At 39.8% G+C, this 17185-nt stretch overlaps 3 protein-coding genes across 4 annotated transcripts; 2 read left to right on the top strand and 1 right to left on the bottom strand.

Annotated features, from left to right (window-relative positions):
• Positions 1–708: 708 nt before the first annotated feature.
• On the top strand, positions 709–7265 carry rsrc2 (arginine/serine-rich coiled-coil 2). Of its 2 annotated transcripts, none has more exons than XM_076099285.1 (10): positions 709–837; positions 2372–2504; positions 2842–2882; positions 4279–4442; positions 4740–4865; positions 5004–5051; positions 5760–5839; positions 5923–6182; positions 6326–6415; positions 6525–7265. In XM_076099285.1, exons 1-10 carry the CDS (start codon positions 832–834, stop codon positions 6708–6710), a joined length of 1134 nt encoding a protein of 377 aa, XP_075955400.1. In that variant the 5' UTR covers positions 709–831; the 3' UTR covers positions 6711–7265. The 2 variants fall into 2 exon arrangements, with proteins under 2 accessions (XP_075955400.1, XP_075955399.1); XM_076099284.1 differs by having other exon boundaries at positions 5004–5120.
• Positions 7266–7705: 440 nt separating this feature from the next.
• On the bottom strand, positions 7706–10099 carry LOC142957448 (uncharacterized). Its single transcript, XM_076099287.1, has 4 exons — positions 9772–10099; positions 8856–8985; positions 8618–8751; positions 7706–8510 (listed from the first exon to the last, which is right to left on the bottom strand). Exons 1-4 carry the CDS (start codon positions 9889–9891, stop codon positions 7779–7781), a joined length of 1116 nt encoding a protein of 371 aa, XP_075955402.1. The 5' UTR covers positions 9892–10099; the 3' UTR covers positions 7706–7778.
• Positions 10100–10338: 239 nt separating this feature from the next.
• zcchc8 (zinc finger, CCHC domain containing 8) lies at positions 10339–16292 on the top strand. The gene is made up of 14 exons (XM_076099282.1): positions 10339–10545; positions 10709–10748; positions 10856–10927; positions 11170–11272; positions 11357–11434; positions 11566–11669; positions 11943–12008; positions 12121–12181; positions 12274–12410; positions 12530–12672; positions 12812–12927; positions 13347–13433; positions 14240–14360; positions 14621–16292. The coding sequence occupies exons 1-14, from the start codon at positions 10368–10370 to the stop codon at positions 15925–15927; spliced, it is 2613 nt and encodes an 870-aa protein (XP_075955397.1). The 5' UTR covers positions 10339–10367; the 3' UTR covers positions 15928–16292.
• The last annotated feature ends 893 nt before the right edge of the window (positions 16293–17185 follow it).

The raw sequence follows: 17185 nt of genomic DNA, 5'->3' as shown, positions 1-17185 counted from the left end.
GTTAGATGTAAATCAGTAGGAGATTTAGAATTTGGCGGGTTGCGGTAGCGTCATTTGGGTGATTTTCTCCTGAGTTTTGTCTAACAGATACAACTTCCATTCCTGGCTAATTATAAACCATGCTTCCTTGTTTAAGATGACCTAAATTAAACCACAGCCACAATCCATATTTTAATATTATCCATTTGTGATCCAAACGTAAGCATTTAATTGACGAAGCTTGTTTGAGCTGTACACAGTCTGAGAAAAAGTGCCGCCCGACAGGCTGAATTTCGGGAAAAACTTAGGGTGTCAAACAGAGGGGCGGGGCATTTCAGGAACATCCGGAGAGCTTTGTGGCGTTGCCAGGTTGGATACTTTTCGGTCTATTAAGCGAAGTGATGTGACTTTACTGCTAGATTTTCAGTGATTTAAAAATTAGATCATTCATCGGTGACTTATATGTGTTTTTAGTTTTAAAAGGAAAGGAATACCAGCACTATTTCTCAGTTTATCAGCCCTCAAAACCCACTCACAATGGTAAACACTGAATATCTCCCAATTGTTATTTAATTGCACATCATTGAATTTACTTAGTTAAAATTGAATTACCTAACATATTTCCAGATATTTGCTGCCCCAATCGTGTTGTTTGTTCCACTCAAACTCGATGTGGGTTACACAACTGTTAGCATTTGCCTGAATGTGTGGGATAGAAGAGGTCAAACCTGGCAACTTGGGTCAAATTGGCAGAGCAAGACAACGGCAGCATAGCAGCTAAGTACCTCTCCGTGTTCGTATGCACGGTCAACAAAACAGTGTTACATATAACTCACAGTGCGCTCCAGGATTATGTCGGTAAGTACCATTACATAACAGTAATCAAGACCCACATAAATGCAGAAAGATCTAAGTAACGTTAGTGTAGGTTTACGATTATATCTAGAAATACTTTTTCTTTAAGATGGCGGGTAGCGTTAGTTAGCTTAGCGACCCAGCTAACGCTAAATCTGCTCTGACTGATGCATGAATGGCGAACGTAGTGGGATTTAGCTAATGCAGATAGCTAGCATGTTGGCTAACTGGCTTGTTTTTGTTTGAATGTACCGAAAGAGCAATGCCATGACACTCAAATCAAGTGGATGTCGTATTTTGATTAAGCCAAGAAAAGGGTCTCATTACATCACCAGTAACGTTAGCTAGCAGCTTTTTAGCATAATATATCGCTAGCGTTATTATTTATTTAGTTGACCAAGGTAACGGTCGATGGCACATTTGAAAGCGCTGTTTATATTTGTATGTATGGTAACTTTAACCTTACTAAATTATATTATTCCCATCTGACTGGGCATCTTTTGATTGAAGTTAAACAAGTACCATTAATCAAGGATGTTACATGTACACCATGGGTAAAGTGTGCTTAATAAGATGGGGAATATAGCACGTGAACCCATTCTTACGAAAACCTTTGAAATTGGTGTGTATTTGACATGTTAACTATCACAATCGTCATTGTGAGTGTGTTTCATTTGCAATTGTAAGAAGGAGCAAAATGATACTAGGATTATACAATAATTTATACAGGGACATTAAAACACATGTCCTATATGGCCCTGTGCAACACAATTTGTTTTGGTTTAAAGTTATCTCATACACTGCTGTTGTTGTAAATGTAGTTGTGTTTCAAGGTTTTCTAATGGGCTAATGTCAACCTTTGGAAGTGTATACAATAGCTTTGTTAAAAATATCAAAGTATTGATATATACCGATACTGAATATTTGTAACGGTTTTCAATTTTCCACAGTATTGACACATACATATTAGTACTAGCTGCACTTTCTGCTCTCTCTTCTCTCTGACAGCGAGTTGATACAAATACTGCTATTTATATATATTTTTTTAATCCAAAATATTATGCCCTTAATCGTGTCCTTTTTCCCAACAACAATTCGTTGAACTTAGTTTTGATAAGCTGCCAAACCAAAAAACTGGGCCTTTAAGTAGACAAAAGTGGATTCGGGCAGGCAATAAGATATCAGTTTTAGGCTAACGATACTCCTGTAAGTTAAGCTAAATCATTTTGATGGTATGTAACTTGTGGAATGTGAATAAATCAGACTGCTAAGCAATCTATCATGTTTGCAGGTGCCTGAGCTACAGTTAGCTTGCTAACATTAGCTTGCCAACAGCTTGCTTACTTATCCCATCATCATTTTATTCATCAACCGGTAGACATAGGGTGCTAAAATAATCCGTTGACATGCTAAAATCAGATGTTTTTAGCTAACTATAGCATTTCAGCCCTTGGTTGCATATCATGGTGGCAATTGTTTTTTCGTGGTTTTAACAACATGACGCTGAATGTGTTTACCATGTTTCCATTTCTTCCAGGGAAGCGACAGTGACTCAGTCGACATGACCAGAACAGGCTCCCCAGTTCATCACAGAAAAAAGTCATCCAGATCTCCCAGGAGCTCCAAACACCACCATTCACAGTCACGGTCACGCTCCAGAGACCGAAAACGTTAGTATTCAGTAACGGTACCCAGGCAGTGCTGAAAATGCCAGAATAATTTGGGCCATGGTATGAAATGTGTTCTCAGTATACTCATGAAATCCATCTGTAGAATTTGTCGGAAGTAAAAAGCTGACCACGGAATTAGCAGCAACAAAAATAGAAAGAGTCAATTCCCCAACAGGAACTACTGCATCATCTTGTCTACTAACTGCATAAAGTACTATGTGCAGTAGCTTTACTATGCGTTTGTCCAAATGTGCTCTTCTCAACCTCGTTTTGTTTTACAAGTCTGCTGAAAAGGTAAATGGTTATTTGTCAGTGCTCTGCTCTCTGCTGTTTCCAGGTGACAGAAAATACAGACGGAGTCGCAGCAGGAGTAAAGAGGTAATTGATGAATTTATTTCTATGACTAGAAACGCATTTTGATGTTATTTTGAACGCTTAAGTTGTATTCCTCGTTAATTTTAGGTTGAGGTGAGTATGTTTTATAAGGTTTCATTTGTTACAGTAACCAAATTAAGAACAAAATAAATGGATTGAGATGGGCTCACTCACATGGAAAGGGTCCTTTTTTTACCTTCCCCATGTTGACATGTCTCAAAGGACGTTTTTATCCTTGGATATCTATCATTGTTTGTCACCATATTAAATGGTGAAGAGTAGATTTTTATTTATTTTTGTTAAATACTGTGTGTAGATCACATGATAACATTTCTATAATAAATCATACTCAGCGTGCTAATGCACGAAGAGACTGAACAGAAGACCCTGCTGACATAGCAAAATAATATGTCTACTACTGGGACAGGTAACTATCTGCCATTCAAACTCCTATTTGTCTCACACTATTTGTAGAACAAATTGAATTAACTCTTGCATCTCTTTCAGCTAGGGATGGGCATAATTAAACAAACTATTCCTTTCATTTATCCAAATGGCGTTTATTCCATTTCTGTGTAATTATGTCAGACTAATTTGTCTGGAAAAAGAGTAACAACTTCTGCCTCCCTCCTTAGTGATATGCCACATCATACTAATGAAGACCCGTTCCAAACTATGTTCACATGAGATACAGTTGGTGCGACTCTGTTATGAAGAGAATTTGACATAAAATGGTGCATAGGACATCAATTCTGGCAAAAAAAGGCTTTGTAGAAATGCATCATTATTTATTTAGGAAGTGTTTTTTCCTGTTTTGTATGATTTGGATGCCGTAAGTAAAGAAGCTGTAAGAAGTAAGTCGGATGCCCATCCCTACTTTCGCCTTTCGGTGATTTAATATATTTTTTTCTCCAGAGAATCCGATCGTAGGGTTTGCATGCACACTATTACAAGATGTAAGACGATCCAAACATTTTAGTTTGATTAATTACATTATTATCTTACATTTACATCCATAGTGACAATAAGTGCATTGTGGGTACAAAAAGTGCAAGAATCATGCAGGTACATCAACGTCAAGTATGCTGATGTGCTTCCAGTGCTACATTTACAGACAATAGAAGGTGGAGAAAGATTTTATTTTTATGTTACGGCCCACGGTGCAGTCTGAACAGAGTTTTCAATTCCATTGAAATTAGTGTATTTAAATTAGTCCTTATTATAGACATGCCCACACTTTCAATCATGCTCACAGAATTTGTATGAAAGTGGATTTTAAATGACAAGGTTTTTTTTGACAACTTGTCAAAATTTATTACATACCGTCTGCCATAAGCCATGGTACTAACTCTTTTTGTTGCACTATTTTCCTGAAAGAGACAACTTCTTCTTAAAACAGGCACGAAAGAGGGACTCTGAGAAGCCATCAAAATCACACAGAAAAACAGATGAGCGGCAAGAGCCAGAGAGACTTTCAGCAGAGAATGGAGAAGAGCGATCCAGACGCAAAGACAGGAGACCCTCAAAGGACCGGAGCTTGTCCAGGTCACACTCCCGAGAGAGGTTAGTCTGGTCAATAAACTGCATAAAGACATATGTTCAGCGGATTTAACTTGTTTAATAAGAAGGAAATTCATTGGTATGTTATAGTTTCTGGATTCATCTTCGGGATTATTGAAAGCCCAGAAATTCTCATCATTTCTGTTGTAGAAGTCCTGGTCTCGTTAAATACCGCTCAACATTTTTGATACACAGTAGATCATCTGTTCTAAACAGTAATCAAGGATACATGTATGGCAGCGCTATGAGTCATGCCTGTCTTTTCTCTTGATTTGAGTTGATGGCTCTTATTGCTTTCAGACGGCCTCACAGCAAAAGTAAGGACAAGCGGCGATCGCGCAGCCGGGACAAGAAGAAGAAAGCTAGGTCTCGCTCGGGTTCAAGGACCAAACACCGTCATCGTAGCAAAAGTCGCAGTAAGAGCAGGTGAGCTTAAACTAATTATCAGTATATCTTGTGGGGACTAAGTATTTTTGAACTCTTGTCCTGCATGCATATCATTCTACTTGTTATTAACAGTATGTTCATTGATTTTATTTCATTTTTTTTTGGTTGTTCCATCAGGGAGCGAAAGAAAAGGAGTGAGAAAGTGCGCAGAAAGAGTCGAAGCAGGTCTGTTAATCCACCTGCCTTCCGGGGCCGAAACGCAGCTATGGATGCACAAGAGGCCCTGGCCAGAAGGCAAGGCAACAGTTTATAGGGCATTTACAATATAGATGGTTGGTCGTTCTGCTGTGGCCAAATCCAAGAAATGGTAGAGGTGCTTCTTGCATCTGTGTAATAGCAGCTACAAAGCTTTAAAAAAAGAATGAATTAATCATACAGACACTGAAAACCTTTACTGCCCTACTAATGCCTGACAGTTTAAGGATATGATAAAGCTAGCAGGCAAAGCACAGATTAGGTAGCATTAACGGAACCAGTAATCTGACTTCTCATCCAAGTTGCACTTGCCAGAGCGCATTGTTGTTCATTAAACCACGTTGGTAGGAAAACAAAGGTGGGGTGTACTGGTGGTCTGGGTCTCTTCAGGCACTGATCATGTCATTTTAATGTACACATTTAGAGTCTGGCCGGGGACCTTTGTTGCATGTAACCCCTCCTTTCTCTACCTTCATTTCCTTTCAAATCTCTACTGTCCCCTGTTACATAAAAGCAAAAATGCTCAAAAAAAAGACAAATAAAAAGTCTGGCTGATGTCTCCAACATGTGGAGCTATGATTTTTATGCTCACATGTAATATTATCACTTTTAGGTAAATAACAGTGGGAACAATGGGCTTTTAAACCAAATGAGTAACGTCATCTTCTCTTTTTCCAGGCTGGAGAGAGCGAAGAAACTACAAGAGCAGAAGGAGAAGGAACTGTTGGAGAAACAGCAACAGGAGGAGATTGTTGCAGGTGAGAAGGGCTTATTTAAAACCTTGATCATTCGAGTCCAGATTCAGTTACTTACCATTCCGGTCTGTGTGTTTTGTTTCCAGTGACTGCCCCTATCGCAGCAGTCGCAGCTGCAGTGGCCACCTCAAGCCCTGCCCTAAATGTGGCGGCCCTCCTGGCCTCTGGGACCCAGGTCACGCCTCAGATAGCCATGGCAGCGCAGATGGCAGCCCTTCAAGCAAAAACACTGGCAGAGACGGGTATCGCTGTACCCAGCTACTATAACCCGTCTGCTGTAAACCCCATGAAGTTCGCAGAGCAGGAGAAAAAGAGGAAAATGCTTTGGCAGGGAAAGAAGGAGGGGGTAAGATTATTATTATATGCCGTTATTTCTTATTTATCTAGCAGTTTCATGCATGCCCAGTGTTTCCTTCTCACTTTGTTTAACAATATATTTTTTTATTTGTATAGATTTATTATTACATGATGCTTATTTCCATTTTTAAGGACAAGTCGCAGACAGCTGAGTTGTGGGAGAAGCTGAACTTTGGAAACAAGAACCAAAATGTTAAATTCCGCAAACTAATGGGTATTAAGGCAAGTATGATTGTAATTTTATTTAACCGATGGGTACTTGATACTGCCAACCAGTTAAACCTTTGTAATCTAAACATCTTGGAGTTAATTTAATTTGTTTTCTTTACAGGGAGAGGATGAAGTTGAAGTTGCCAAACCACTTAATGAGGAGGGCTTGAAGACTCTTCAAAAGCAGGAGGAGATGTTTAGGAACCTTGACGTTCAGTACGAGATGGCTCGGTCTCAGACACACACCCAGAGGGGGATGGGCCTCGGTTTCACCTCCTCGTTCTCACGTGGAATGGATTCCATCTAGTGCGAAACATTGGCCGTCTTTGCCACTCATCTGATCATATAGGACCACCGATTCATCGCTAGCCCTCAAGCTTGCACGGATGTTGCTCTGAATCTGTAATTTATTTATAGACAAACATCTCACATATTGGAACATTATAATGTAAATAGCCAGATGCTGAGTTTGTCTCAGTGTTTATGAATCTGTACTGTAATCTTTTCAAAAGGACGCATCGGTTTGACTTGTTGATACTGGTTAAAATTAGATATTTGTTTGAATATTGTGTTAGCTTTTTTTAAAAACCCGATATATATTGATATGTGATTGTTTCAACATAAACTGAATATAATGTGGTTCAAGTGCACACGGTTTATATTCATATAGCGAAAGCCATCGGAAGTCAATTTTGCATTATCAAAATTCCACAGATTCATTTCACCTGACTTGGAAAAAAACAAAACTGTGGGTTATAATACATTTTGTCTTCTGGATTGTCGTGGATAAAGTTGTGCTTGACAAGAGAAATCACATAATTCGAATGTTCTTGAAATAAATTAGTTTTGTGTTGGAATAAGATTTTTCATACATCACCTCCCATTATTTGTATTTATGTGATATCTGTTTATTGCATTTCTGGTCAAATGAGCTTTAATGTTACCAGGGCTGGGTGTGAATGATACAATTATAATAAATTAATATTACATTTAAAAAGGAATGTCCAAATTCCATTCATAAAGCAATATAACTAAGGCAAAATCATGTGGAATGAAATTGATGTCAAGTTATATGAACCGTGTTTACGAACTGCGCATGATATCAAAAAAATAACTCTAAACAAAGTGTCTCTTGTCAAACAATCTGCTTGCAATTAATAATTTTGCTAAAAGCAACATCAAATTATGTTACGGCAATATGATTTCACCGAAAGTCAAACAATCTCGACTTGTCACCTAGCCATAGTTTTTAACAAAGCTGATAGAAATGCAGTCCAAAGCAAGAAAAGACAATTTCACATACAAACATTTTTTATTATACTGGAAATTGATCAATTTCAGGTCTTTGTGTCGACACCTAATTGGAAACCCACTCCTATTTACATATGAGGCTGGAGTACAGCACATGAGCCACACCAGTGATCAGGTTGTGGTTGGCAAACTCGAGGATAAGGAGCAGGATTGGGTACTCGCTGTGTCTCTTCTCCACAGTGGACTCATCACTTAGGCCCATCCAATGAAGCAGCAGTGTTTGCATGGCTTCTGGGAAAAGCTCTGTGGCTAGCTCTTCTGCAGGTGGCAAGTCACTAATTCGTTCAATATGCTGTACTTTAAAGCCCTCCACTTTCTGGCTGATGCCGCTGTTGGCTGCATGAAACTGTTGCCCTAGCCATCGTCCTATACCACAAAGCAAGGAACTTGAATACGCACAGCCCCAGTCTTTGGCCTTCAGCAGGGCTAACACAGTTTCTGTTACATCATTTTCTTCTACATTCCCATTTATGTACCGATCAATGTTCTCCAAAAGCATCAAGATGGTCTCCAGCTGTTCTGTGTTGCTTTGAGTCTCAGCGGAGAGTTTGTCATCCAAGCGGTGCAATTTCTGTCTCACTGTGGATATAACGTGTTGGCTTTGCTCAGCCTGCAAGCTCTGCTTGGGAATAGAACAATAGTCGTGGTCTGCTGATGTATCGCCTGTGTCACTGCAATGCACATCCACTGACTCCATGCCAACATGGTGATGCTGAGGTTGTGGCATTTCAAGCTGCACATTGAGGCTGTAACTCATTTTCAGGGGGCTTTCATTTATCTGCATTTTCCAAACATCCTGCAAAGGAAAGACAGTAAAACATCAAAACAAAAGATATATTGGGGTGTATTTAAAAAAAGTAAATGTCTAACATAAAGACGTGCATAATGTTAACTGTACTGCACCTGGAAGTTCTCTAACACAGCGAGCTGCTCTTGCTTACTGTACATCTCAAAGGCTACTCGGAAAAGTCCTTGAACGCTGTAGAACCAGAGGCTGTTATTTGCAGTATGTACCTTCAACCCATGGAACCTGAATGCTGCAACAGGAAACTTTGTCAACTTTTAGTGTGTGTGTGTGTGTGTGGTGTAAGTGAAATCATTGTTAAGGCTTGTGGTACTATCTTCTCGTGCGTATTTTTACCTGAGGAAAAATTTATTTTTGTTGCGAATCCTTTCTTGGCAAACTTTGCGTGGTATCTGGGATGGTTCTCTGTGCGGATATCCGTGTTGGAGAAGACATCAGCTCCTAAATAAAGAGGAACCACTGGACTCTGAAAAAGATACAGAGATGATACGTGCTGTGATATACTGGTACTGATATTACATTTTTAAAATATTGATATGTTTGTATATAGGGCCTAGAATATTGTGTAAATAATCCAGTGACTCTTAAATCACGCATTTATACAGTTTATACAGTTATGGTTACAGACTCTCTCCGCCCCCTACTCATTTTGGGTGTAAGTAATTTGCCATAAAAGAGACGAAACGCACAATACACAAGTTAATGATGGATTTGACTGATATCAGGCTTCTTTAAAATGAGCCAGTCCTGTGCCCCCCCCCCCCCCCCCAGATAACTGTAATGATCTGTAAAGTCATATCTCATATCTATGAACTACTGTATTGCCTTTGTGCAAGCCCTGTAAAGAAACAAAGTCAAATATCGCATACATTATAAAGAAACAAAGGTTGAATATCCTGTAAACTATTTGATTAGGCTGCAAAATATTTACTCGAATGTAGATTTTTAAGACCCCCTGTTTTTAAAAGCATATAAAAGCGAGTTGCCCTTCTTTGTTTAATCCTTAGAAAATGTAAATAGTGTTTTTATCAGTTTTAACTATTTGTGATTGTCACGTGATGTCGCGCTCGCTACGGTTCACTACAGATTATTAACAGATTACTAAAAGATGACCATGACCGCTTTAGCACCCTTTAGCTGCTAGAGGGTGCTATATCGGTCATCATCATCTGACACAAGGGGCTATGGGAAATATCATTACAGAAACACAGCTACCATTGTCGTTGATAGAATATCTTTGAGCCTCACTCACCTCGTTAGAACACTCTGTCAGACTGAACGAGGTCAGGTTCACCATGTAAATATAGCGGATCCTCCGTGAACCCCCGTCCCACTGCGGTAAAGTTAAGTGGATAGTTGGGCAACTTGACATTGCTGGATGCAAATGAACCTTCTCACTCGGTCACAATTGTTAAATTGTTCAGTAGTAATCCGAATCTTTCACAAGAATACTTTAAACGACAGTAAATAAATCAAACGGCTGCAAAAAAAAACAAAAACTGACTCAACAATCAAAAATGTAATGAGGGAATTTTTACCCCTCAGCGATATTTTAAGGACAAAGCAAGCCGCTGTGAAAAAACGTGGCTCCTCTATGAACTGTGTTGTCGTGGTGTATTTGCAATTTATAGATTTAGCTACACGTATTTCATAAAAGATTGTGCGTTTTGTCCTGTCGCTTGTTTAATTTTTTGTAATCTAAGATCTCAACCTGTAATTCAACGTTGTGGGCAAATAAAATCCCTGGTATGTGTGTACCGAACACGTGACATAAGGAGGACCAATGAAGACGAAGAATAGTTGCTTTCACCTCTGAACTCCTTTCCTGTACCACAAAGCTGGGTAAAAATGGCTGAAGTGGATTTCGGGGATAGTGAGCTCTTTGAGCAGCTCGATGACTCCGCACCGCCCGGCCCGAAGCATATTCGCTTCACAAGCGATGAGGAAGACCAGGAGGAGACGAGCCAGCTCCAGGGCAGACTGGAGGAGTGTGATGACTCCATTCAGAGGCTCACTGAAGAGAATATCCTTGCGTCAGTTGCGCTAAGTGTGTGCTAGCACTGTTGATGTAGCGCTAGCTTACGTCAGCTAGCACCTGCGACCAAAACAGAAAACGCACAACCTCGACATGTATGCTAATGGTTATTGTGTATGTCTTCTGTGTATTACCTTAACTCATAGATTACATAAAGGTTTGAGAAGAAAACTGAACATCCTGACACGACCAAGGTAACGTTACTGTTAGCTGACACAAAGTAATGCGCACACGAATGAATCGAAACTGATCACTCGGTGACGTTAACAAGCGACACTTTTTTTCTCTGACTTTATAACAGCATCGCAATGGAAGATGTCAACATGGACGGGCCAGCTCTTCAAATATTTTATATCAACAACATTATTTCAAAGTAAGGAGTCAAATACATGTTTTGCTCACTCGTGCTTTGCACAGTACGATTAGTCACGGCTGTCTAAGTTGATGTTGAAAATGTTTTAACCGTGTTAGGAGTAAAACATTTTGCCAGCCCTTGTTATAGTATTTACATAACGGCTAATACGATGAAAGTGTAGCATATTATTTACCTTGCCGTGTATGTGCGCTTTATCTCTAAATTGAAAACAAAAAACTACAATTAATGTCTCCCTTTAGGTTGTGTCGTCAAGAAATTGAAGATTGCGTCTGCAGTGTGATTTTGAAGCACCAGAAACCGAGCAATGAAAAGAAAAACTCCACCTTTCAAATGAAACCTCAGGTGTCTGCCCATAATGTATCTTATTGTGATTGATGATAATAGTTATTAATTTGCTAAAAAAATAATGTTTTATCCCGTATGAAGAATTCAGCTTTTGATATGGATGAAGATCTGCAGAAGTCCTCTTCCAGTAATGTCAGAACAACAACTGAAGCATTTAAAGTGAGGATTTACTTTTATTTTCAGTGACTTGCATGTTCCACAATCTCTTGCCACATGGAAAAGAAAATGTTTTCAAATAGTCTACATGAAATGTTACTATCATTAATTATTTTCTTATCTTCCTGCCTTAGGTGGTTGGAAGTGTCCTATACTTCACTACATTCAGTGTTGATAAACTTGGACAGCCTCTGGTGAATGAAAACCCCCAGCTGACAGATGGTTGGGACATTCCAACGTATCTTTAAAATGGATAAATTGACACATCATCAAAAATAGACAGTCTTGTCTGCCAGTTCGTCTGATGTGAACATGTGTTGCACATTTGAGAAGTATTTTGAATTGGGATAATAATCTTCCTTTTTAAAATAAATATGTCCTGATTTGAAATATGGCAATTTATTATAAAATATCCAGCATATAAGTGGCACTTGTGTTGAAATAGACAATATACAGAGTTTGTTGCTTTGTTTTGCACAAACATGATACAATTTCCTGAATTGTTGCAAAGCTATCACCAGGTTTTCAACCAAGTCATTGGCACAGATGGACAGGAAATAGAGATGAAAGACAAAAGGTATGTCAGGTTATTAATGAAGCTTTATTCAGTTTCCATCTTCGGTTTATGACTTGGTTTGTTTGTGGCATATATCTGCATAATGAGACCATCACTGATCTGTTCATTTTAGAGCCAGATCAATGTGTTTCAACTGTGGTTTGAGTGGTCATCAGCTGAGAGACTGTCCCAAGGTAAGAACAAGTAAACATTATTATGGAATGAGCCAAAGTTAAATATAAGAAGGGTCTTGATTTACTACATTGATACATGTTTACCTTCCTAGCCCAAAGACATGACTGTAATAAATGAGAGAAGAAAGGAGTTTAATCAGGGCAGCAACCAGACCATGCAGAGTAACCAGCGGTACCATGCTGATGAAGTGGAGGAGCGGTTTGCTAAATACAAGCCGGGAGTCATGAGGTAGGATTGTTATGGTTGTAAACAACAGACACAAACATCATTTAATCACATTCAATATCTGGTGTACCAAGTAAAAATAAATCTTGATCAAGTAATGTTTTACATTGTGTTATGAACAGTGAGGAGCTGTTGACAGCCCTGGGACTTGATGGCAACACCCTCCCTCCTCTGATTTATCGCATGAGGCAGCTAGGCTACCCTCCAGGTTGGCTTAAAGAGGCAGAGATGGAAAACTCTGGCTTAACCATGTATGATGGACATGGTATGTTCGAAATGAAACTTGTGTGGTCGCACTGATTTTCTGTTGAGTAAACTACTGCAAAACATAATGTTATTGACGCGTACCACGGTTGGGCTGAAATCCTGTTTTTTTTTTTTATTTGTTTTTTTCTGTTTTCTAGTTCCAATTGATGCTAGTTTAACAGACAATACCAATTCACAAAACATCACCTATGACGTTTCCAAGCTGGTTGAATTCCCAGGCTTCAATGTACCTGCATCACAACAAATGAAAGATGTAAGTCCTACAATATAAACTTTTCTTGAATATATCACCAGTTATATGCGAGTTCAGGTATCTGAATTATATTCACATTTCAGTTATATTCATATTTGTTTTATTTATTTCTTCAGTTTTTCTAAAATCAGATGGAGGAAAATGGAAATCGATGCAATAAACTGTGATATTTGTGCTAAAATACTTCAATTTGAACCATAGTATAATTACAATTTTCTATTATTTCTAATTATTGAGATAATTGATTTATTCAAATACAGTACATGGAGTAACTTTAAGGTTTATGATTGTATTTTGTCTATCATAAGGAAACAGCATCCTAATGGCTGCACACTGTTTGAGTCATCCTTTTTATTGCCAGGGCATCTTTACAACAGTTGCAGATCTCATAGTTTTTTTTCTATTTTTCTGACGACCAGGACTTCATGCAGTACGGTTCAATTCCAATGCAGACCAACCACTTCAAGCAAAACTATGCCGCCTACCTGTCCAAAAACTTCCCTAAGGTAATTATCTTAAAGTCCCTGAAGTGATTGGGTTTTTCCTCACACCTGCTTCTATCTGACAGTCCTGCATCACTCCAACCATACTTTCTGGATATTACATGTCCAAACACCATTGGTACTATTTGTCAGACCTGTTCTCATTCTCCATGATACCACTGTAGTTACTATACTGTCGCATAAGAATTGTTGAAGGATTATTAATACCCTCAATCTTGGTACTTGAACATGAGAGTAGAGTATAGGCAGATGCATTACATTTTCATAAGGTGATCAAATAATAAATTTACGGAAGTTTCAGTGTTTGTATCCTTTTCATCCAACAAAAATCAGAGGACATAGAATGGATGTACCTATAGGACAGATTACAAACACTAAAAATTATAAAAGAACTATGCCAAAAAATGCACTTCTAATGTAAAGTCTTCAGATAACTTGGAGGATTTGAGAGAGAAAATAATTATTCGCCACATGCTGCTGGTCCCCACTGACCGGGTTTAACGCACTACCCACATTTAAATTAATGGGAGAACTGGCAATTTTGCTGCAACATCTGATTTGGTGTGAATGCAGCCTCAGCCCGCCATTTGGCTCTATACAACGGGTCATGTTTTCCACATTCTTCATAATCTCACTTAGACAGCCATTCATACTAACCCAGTGCACAGTCCTCTCTGTCATTCCAGCCTCTGGATTTTTTAAGTTAACACTGTTTATCAATTTACTGGCACTGATAAAGAGAGGATGTGTAATGACTCAGCATTTGGGCACAGCCTTTAAATACTTGTGTCATTCTGCCTTGCCAACAGCCTGGTGCCTCCTGCAACAAGAGACGGCATGAATCTGAGTCATCTCCACACCAAAGGAAGAAGACGAGGTCCAGTCCTGATAGGAACTCCGATAGGAGCTCGGACATGGATGTTGAATCAGGTAACTGTTCGTCTCAGTTACGTTTTTCAGCAGGCTCATCATTTGTCTTTCACAAGTTACTTGATCACAAAGGCTGAAGCCGTAATCTGTAATTTTCTTAATCTTGATATCCACTCTGTTGCTTTATGACATGATAAAAAAAAACTGCTTTTACAATGTTGCCATGTTTTAAAAAGCAGCTCCTCTGTTTTTATTCGTAGCTCAAATGCAGAATAATGCATCGTAACACTCACTTTCTATTTTTTGGTGTCACTCCTCAGACCCAGGAACACCGTACTTTGAGGGCCGAAGTGATTTCCAGTTCCAACCTCCACTACCCCCTGGCTCCCCTTGCTTCAGCTCACCGCCTCCTTTACCCCGGGGCACTCCTCCTGCTACACCCACTCCCCCACCTCTCCCTAAAGGGACACCTCCTCCCACACCCACTAACGGCTCCCCAGCTCTGCGGGGGCCAAAATATATAATCGTTGATGACACCGTGGACGAAACGGAGGATGAATTGACATTGGAGGAGCTAGAGGAGCAGCAGAGGTTGATTTGGGCAGCTCTAGAAAATGCTGACACTTCCACTAATAGCGACTGTGAGACACCTGCAGCGGGAACACCTGTACCCAGTTCACCAAGTGTGTCCACACCTGCTTCTGCCTGCACCCAAACGGATGTAGTTGAAGAAGCGATGGACACAACAAGGCCTGCAGAAACCTGCCACAGCAATAAAAATCAAAGGAAACCGAGGGTTGAAGATGTCAGCCCTCAGAGTCCTGGTCCAGTCAAAGCCCAAGATGTCAGCCCTCAGAGTCCTGGTCCAGTCAAAGCCCAAGATGTCAGCCCTCAGAGTCCTGGTCCAGTCAAAGCCCAAGATGTCAGCCCTCAGAGTCCTGGTCCAGTCAAAGCCCAAGATGTCAGCCCTCAGAGTCCTGGTCCAGTCAAAGCCCAAGATGTCAGCCCTCAGAGTCCTGGTCCAGTCAAAGCCCAAGATGTCAGCCCTCCGAGTCCTGGTCGAGTCAAAGCCCAAGATGTCAGCCCTCAGAGTCCTGGTCTTGTCAAAGCCCAAGATGTCAGCCCTCGGAGTCCTGGTCTTGTCAAAGCCCAAGATGTCAGCCCTCGCAGTCCTGGTCTTGTCAAAGCCCAAGATGTCAGCCCTCGGAGTCCTGGTCTTGTCAAAGCCCAAGATGTCAGCCCTCGGAGTTCTGGTCCTGTCAAAGCCCAAGATGTCAGCCCTCGGAGTTCTGGTCCTGTCAAAGCCCAAGATGTCAGCCCTCGGAGTCCTGGTCTTGTCAAAGCCCAAGATGTCAGCCCTCGGAGTTCTGGTCCTGTCAAAGCCCAATATGTCAGTCCTCTGAGTCCTGGTCCGGTCAAATGCGAAGAAAACAACCCACAGAGCCCTGATGATTTCTCTAATGACGAGAGGATAACCGCTGTTCCTCATCGGAGCCGGTTTGCAGCTGGCATTGTTCCATTTGAAGATACACCAGAGTTCACTGAGGTTGCTGAAGCCACAGGAACATATCTTAGGATCAGAGACGTGCTTAAAAGTTCCCCTCGCAGTTTGGCGAGGAAAAAATAAAATATGTACCGTGTTTGTTTGGACACATGGACATTTTTTTTAAACAAAAACTTATTTTTTCATTTTCATGACCATCCTATCAAGCATGATTTTAGCTGTTTATCATTTTGTACCAAGTTGAATGTCTATGCTTTGTATATACACATGTTATCTGTGAACATACCACCAGGGATGGGCATTTAGGGATGCTGCAAAAGCAAGTGTGTCGGTTTTGATCAATTAGTCTCTTTTTTTTTTTTTTTTCTTCAAGCAGTTGTTACTCATGCTGTTAATTTTATTGTAAAACTTGTAATTTCGTGACCTGTATAAATGGCTTTCTATTTTTGTCTCACTCAAAATGCTCTGAGTAAAAATGCTTTCCCTTGCTTCAGTGAATTATTTCGTCTTGCAGCCGTGGATTTGATTTATTTTTGCTATATGTTGACAGCACAGATGGCACAGTATGTGAGCTAACAGTGTATAGTTGATTGTTAGCCATCTTTACTAGAGCTTAGTGAACAAGTTGACTCGTTACATTACGCTTGGTCTACATTTTGTCTTTATTCATCAAACAGATTCATATCACAGCTGAAATAAAGTTCTTTCCCCCCCTTTCAAACTGATCTGCCAGCAAAAAGGCATCATAAAATGTTCAAATACAGATTCAACACAACTTTAAATATGTTAGGCAATAGAGACTGTTACGACCCCTCCCCTCCACTAGGGGTCTGTGTCCTCTTAGCTGTCTCTCTTCTGTCTTTCAGGATGTTGATCATCAGCTGATGAGCCACACCTGAGCCTGGTGTGGTTCCAGATTTAAAGTCTCTCCACCTGAACATTGACAGCCTTATTTATTTGCTCACACGGCTGTTTAGTTTAGTTTGTTCCAGACATTTTCACACATGACATTACTGATTATTGACTAACTTACTTACTTAAAACTCGTCTGGTCTCCCAGCTATGTTGCATCCTTGGAGCTGGGTTGTAACAAGATGCAAATAAGTGTTGGTCAGTCATGATGAGCTTTTCTAATAAAATGGTTGACTGGTGGGTTTTCTTTTGCAGAAAATAGGATAACAATATTCTTATACTTTCAGGAGGAATTTTAAAAATAACTGATTTTGGAGCATGCAAAATTGTAGTACTAATAACTTCCCATATGCAATTGACAATATTTTATTCTTAGAAAAACATTGCATGCTGTTGGATGTTAAAAGTTTAGATAATTTAGCAACATCGTGAATGTTATGTCAATTGTGTGTCTCTATGACTGTTCAAT

The sequence above is a fragment of the Anarhichas minor genome, unplaced genomic scaffold, assembly GCF_050575085.1.
Source record: "Anarhichas minor isolate MPS153535 unplaced genomic scaffold, ASM5057508v1 ptg000025l, whole genome shotgun sequence".
Classification (NCBI taxonomy): Eukaryota; Metazoa; Chordata; class Actinopteri; order Perciformes; family Anarhichadidae; genus Anarhichas; species Anarhichas minor.
The sequence above is the reverse complement of the archived record's forward strand: the minus strand, read 5'-3'. Positions and strand labels throughout refer to the sequence as shown.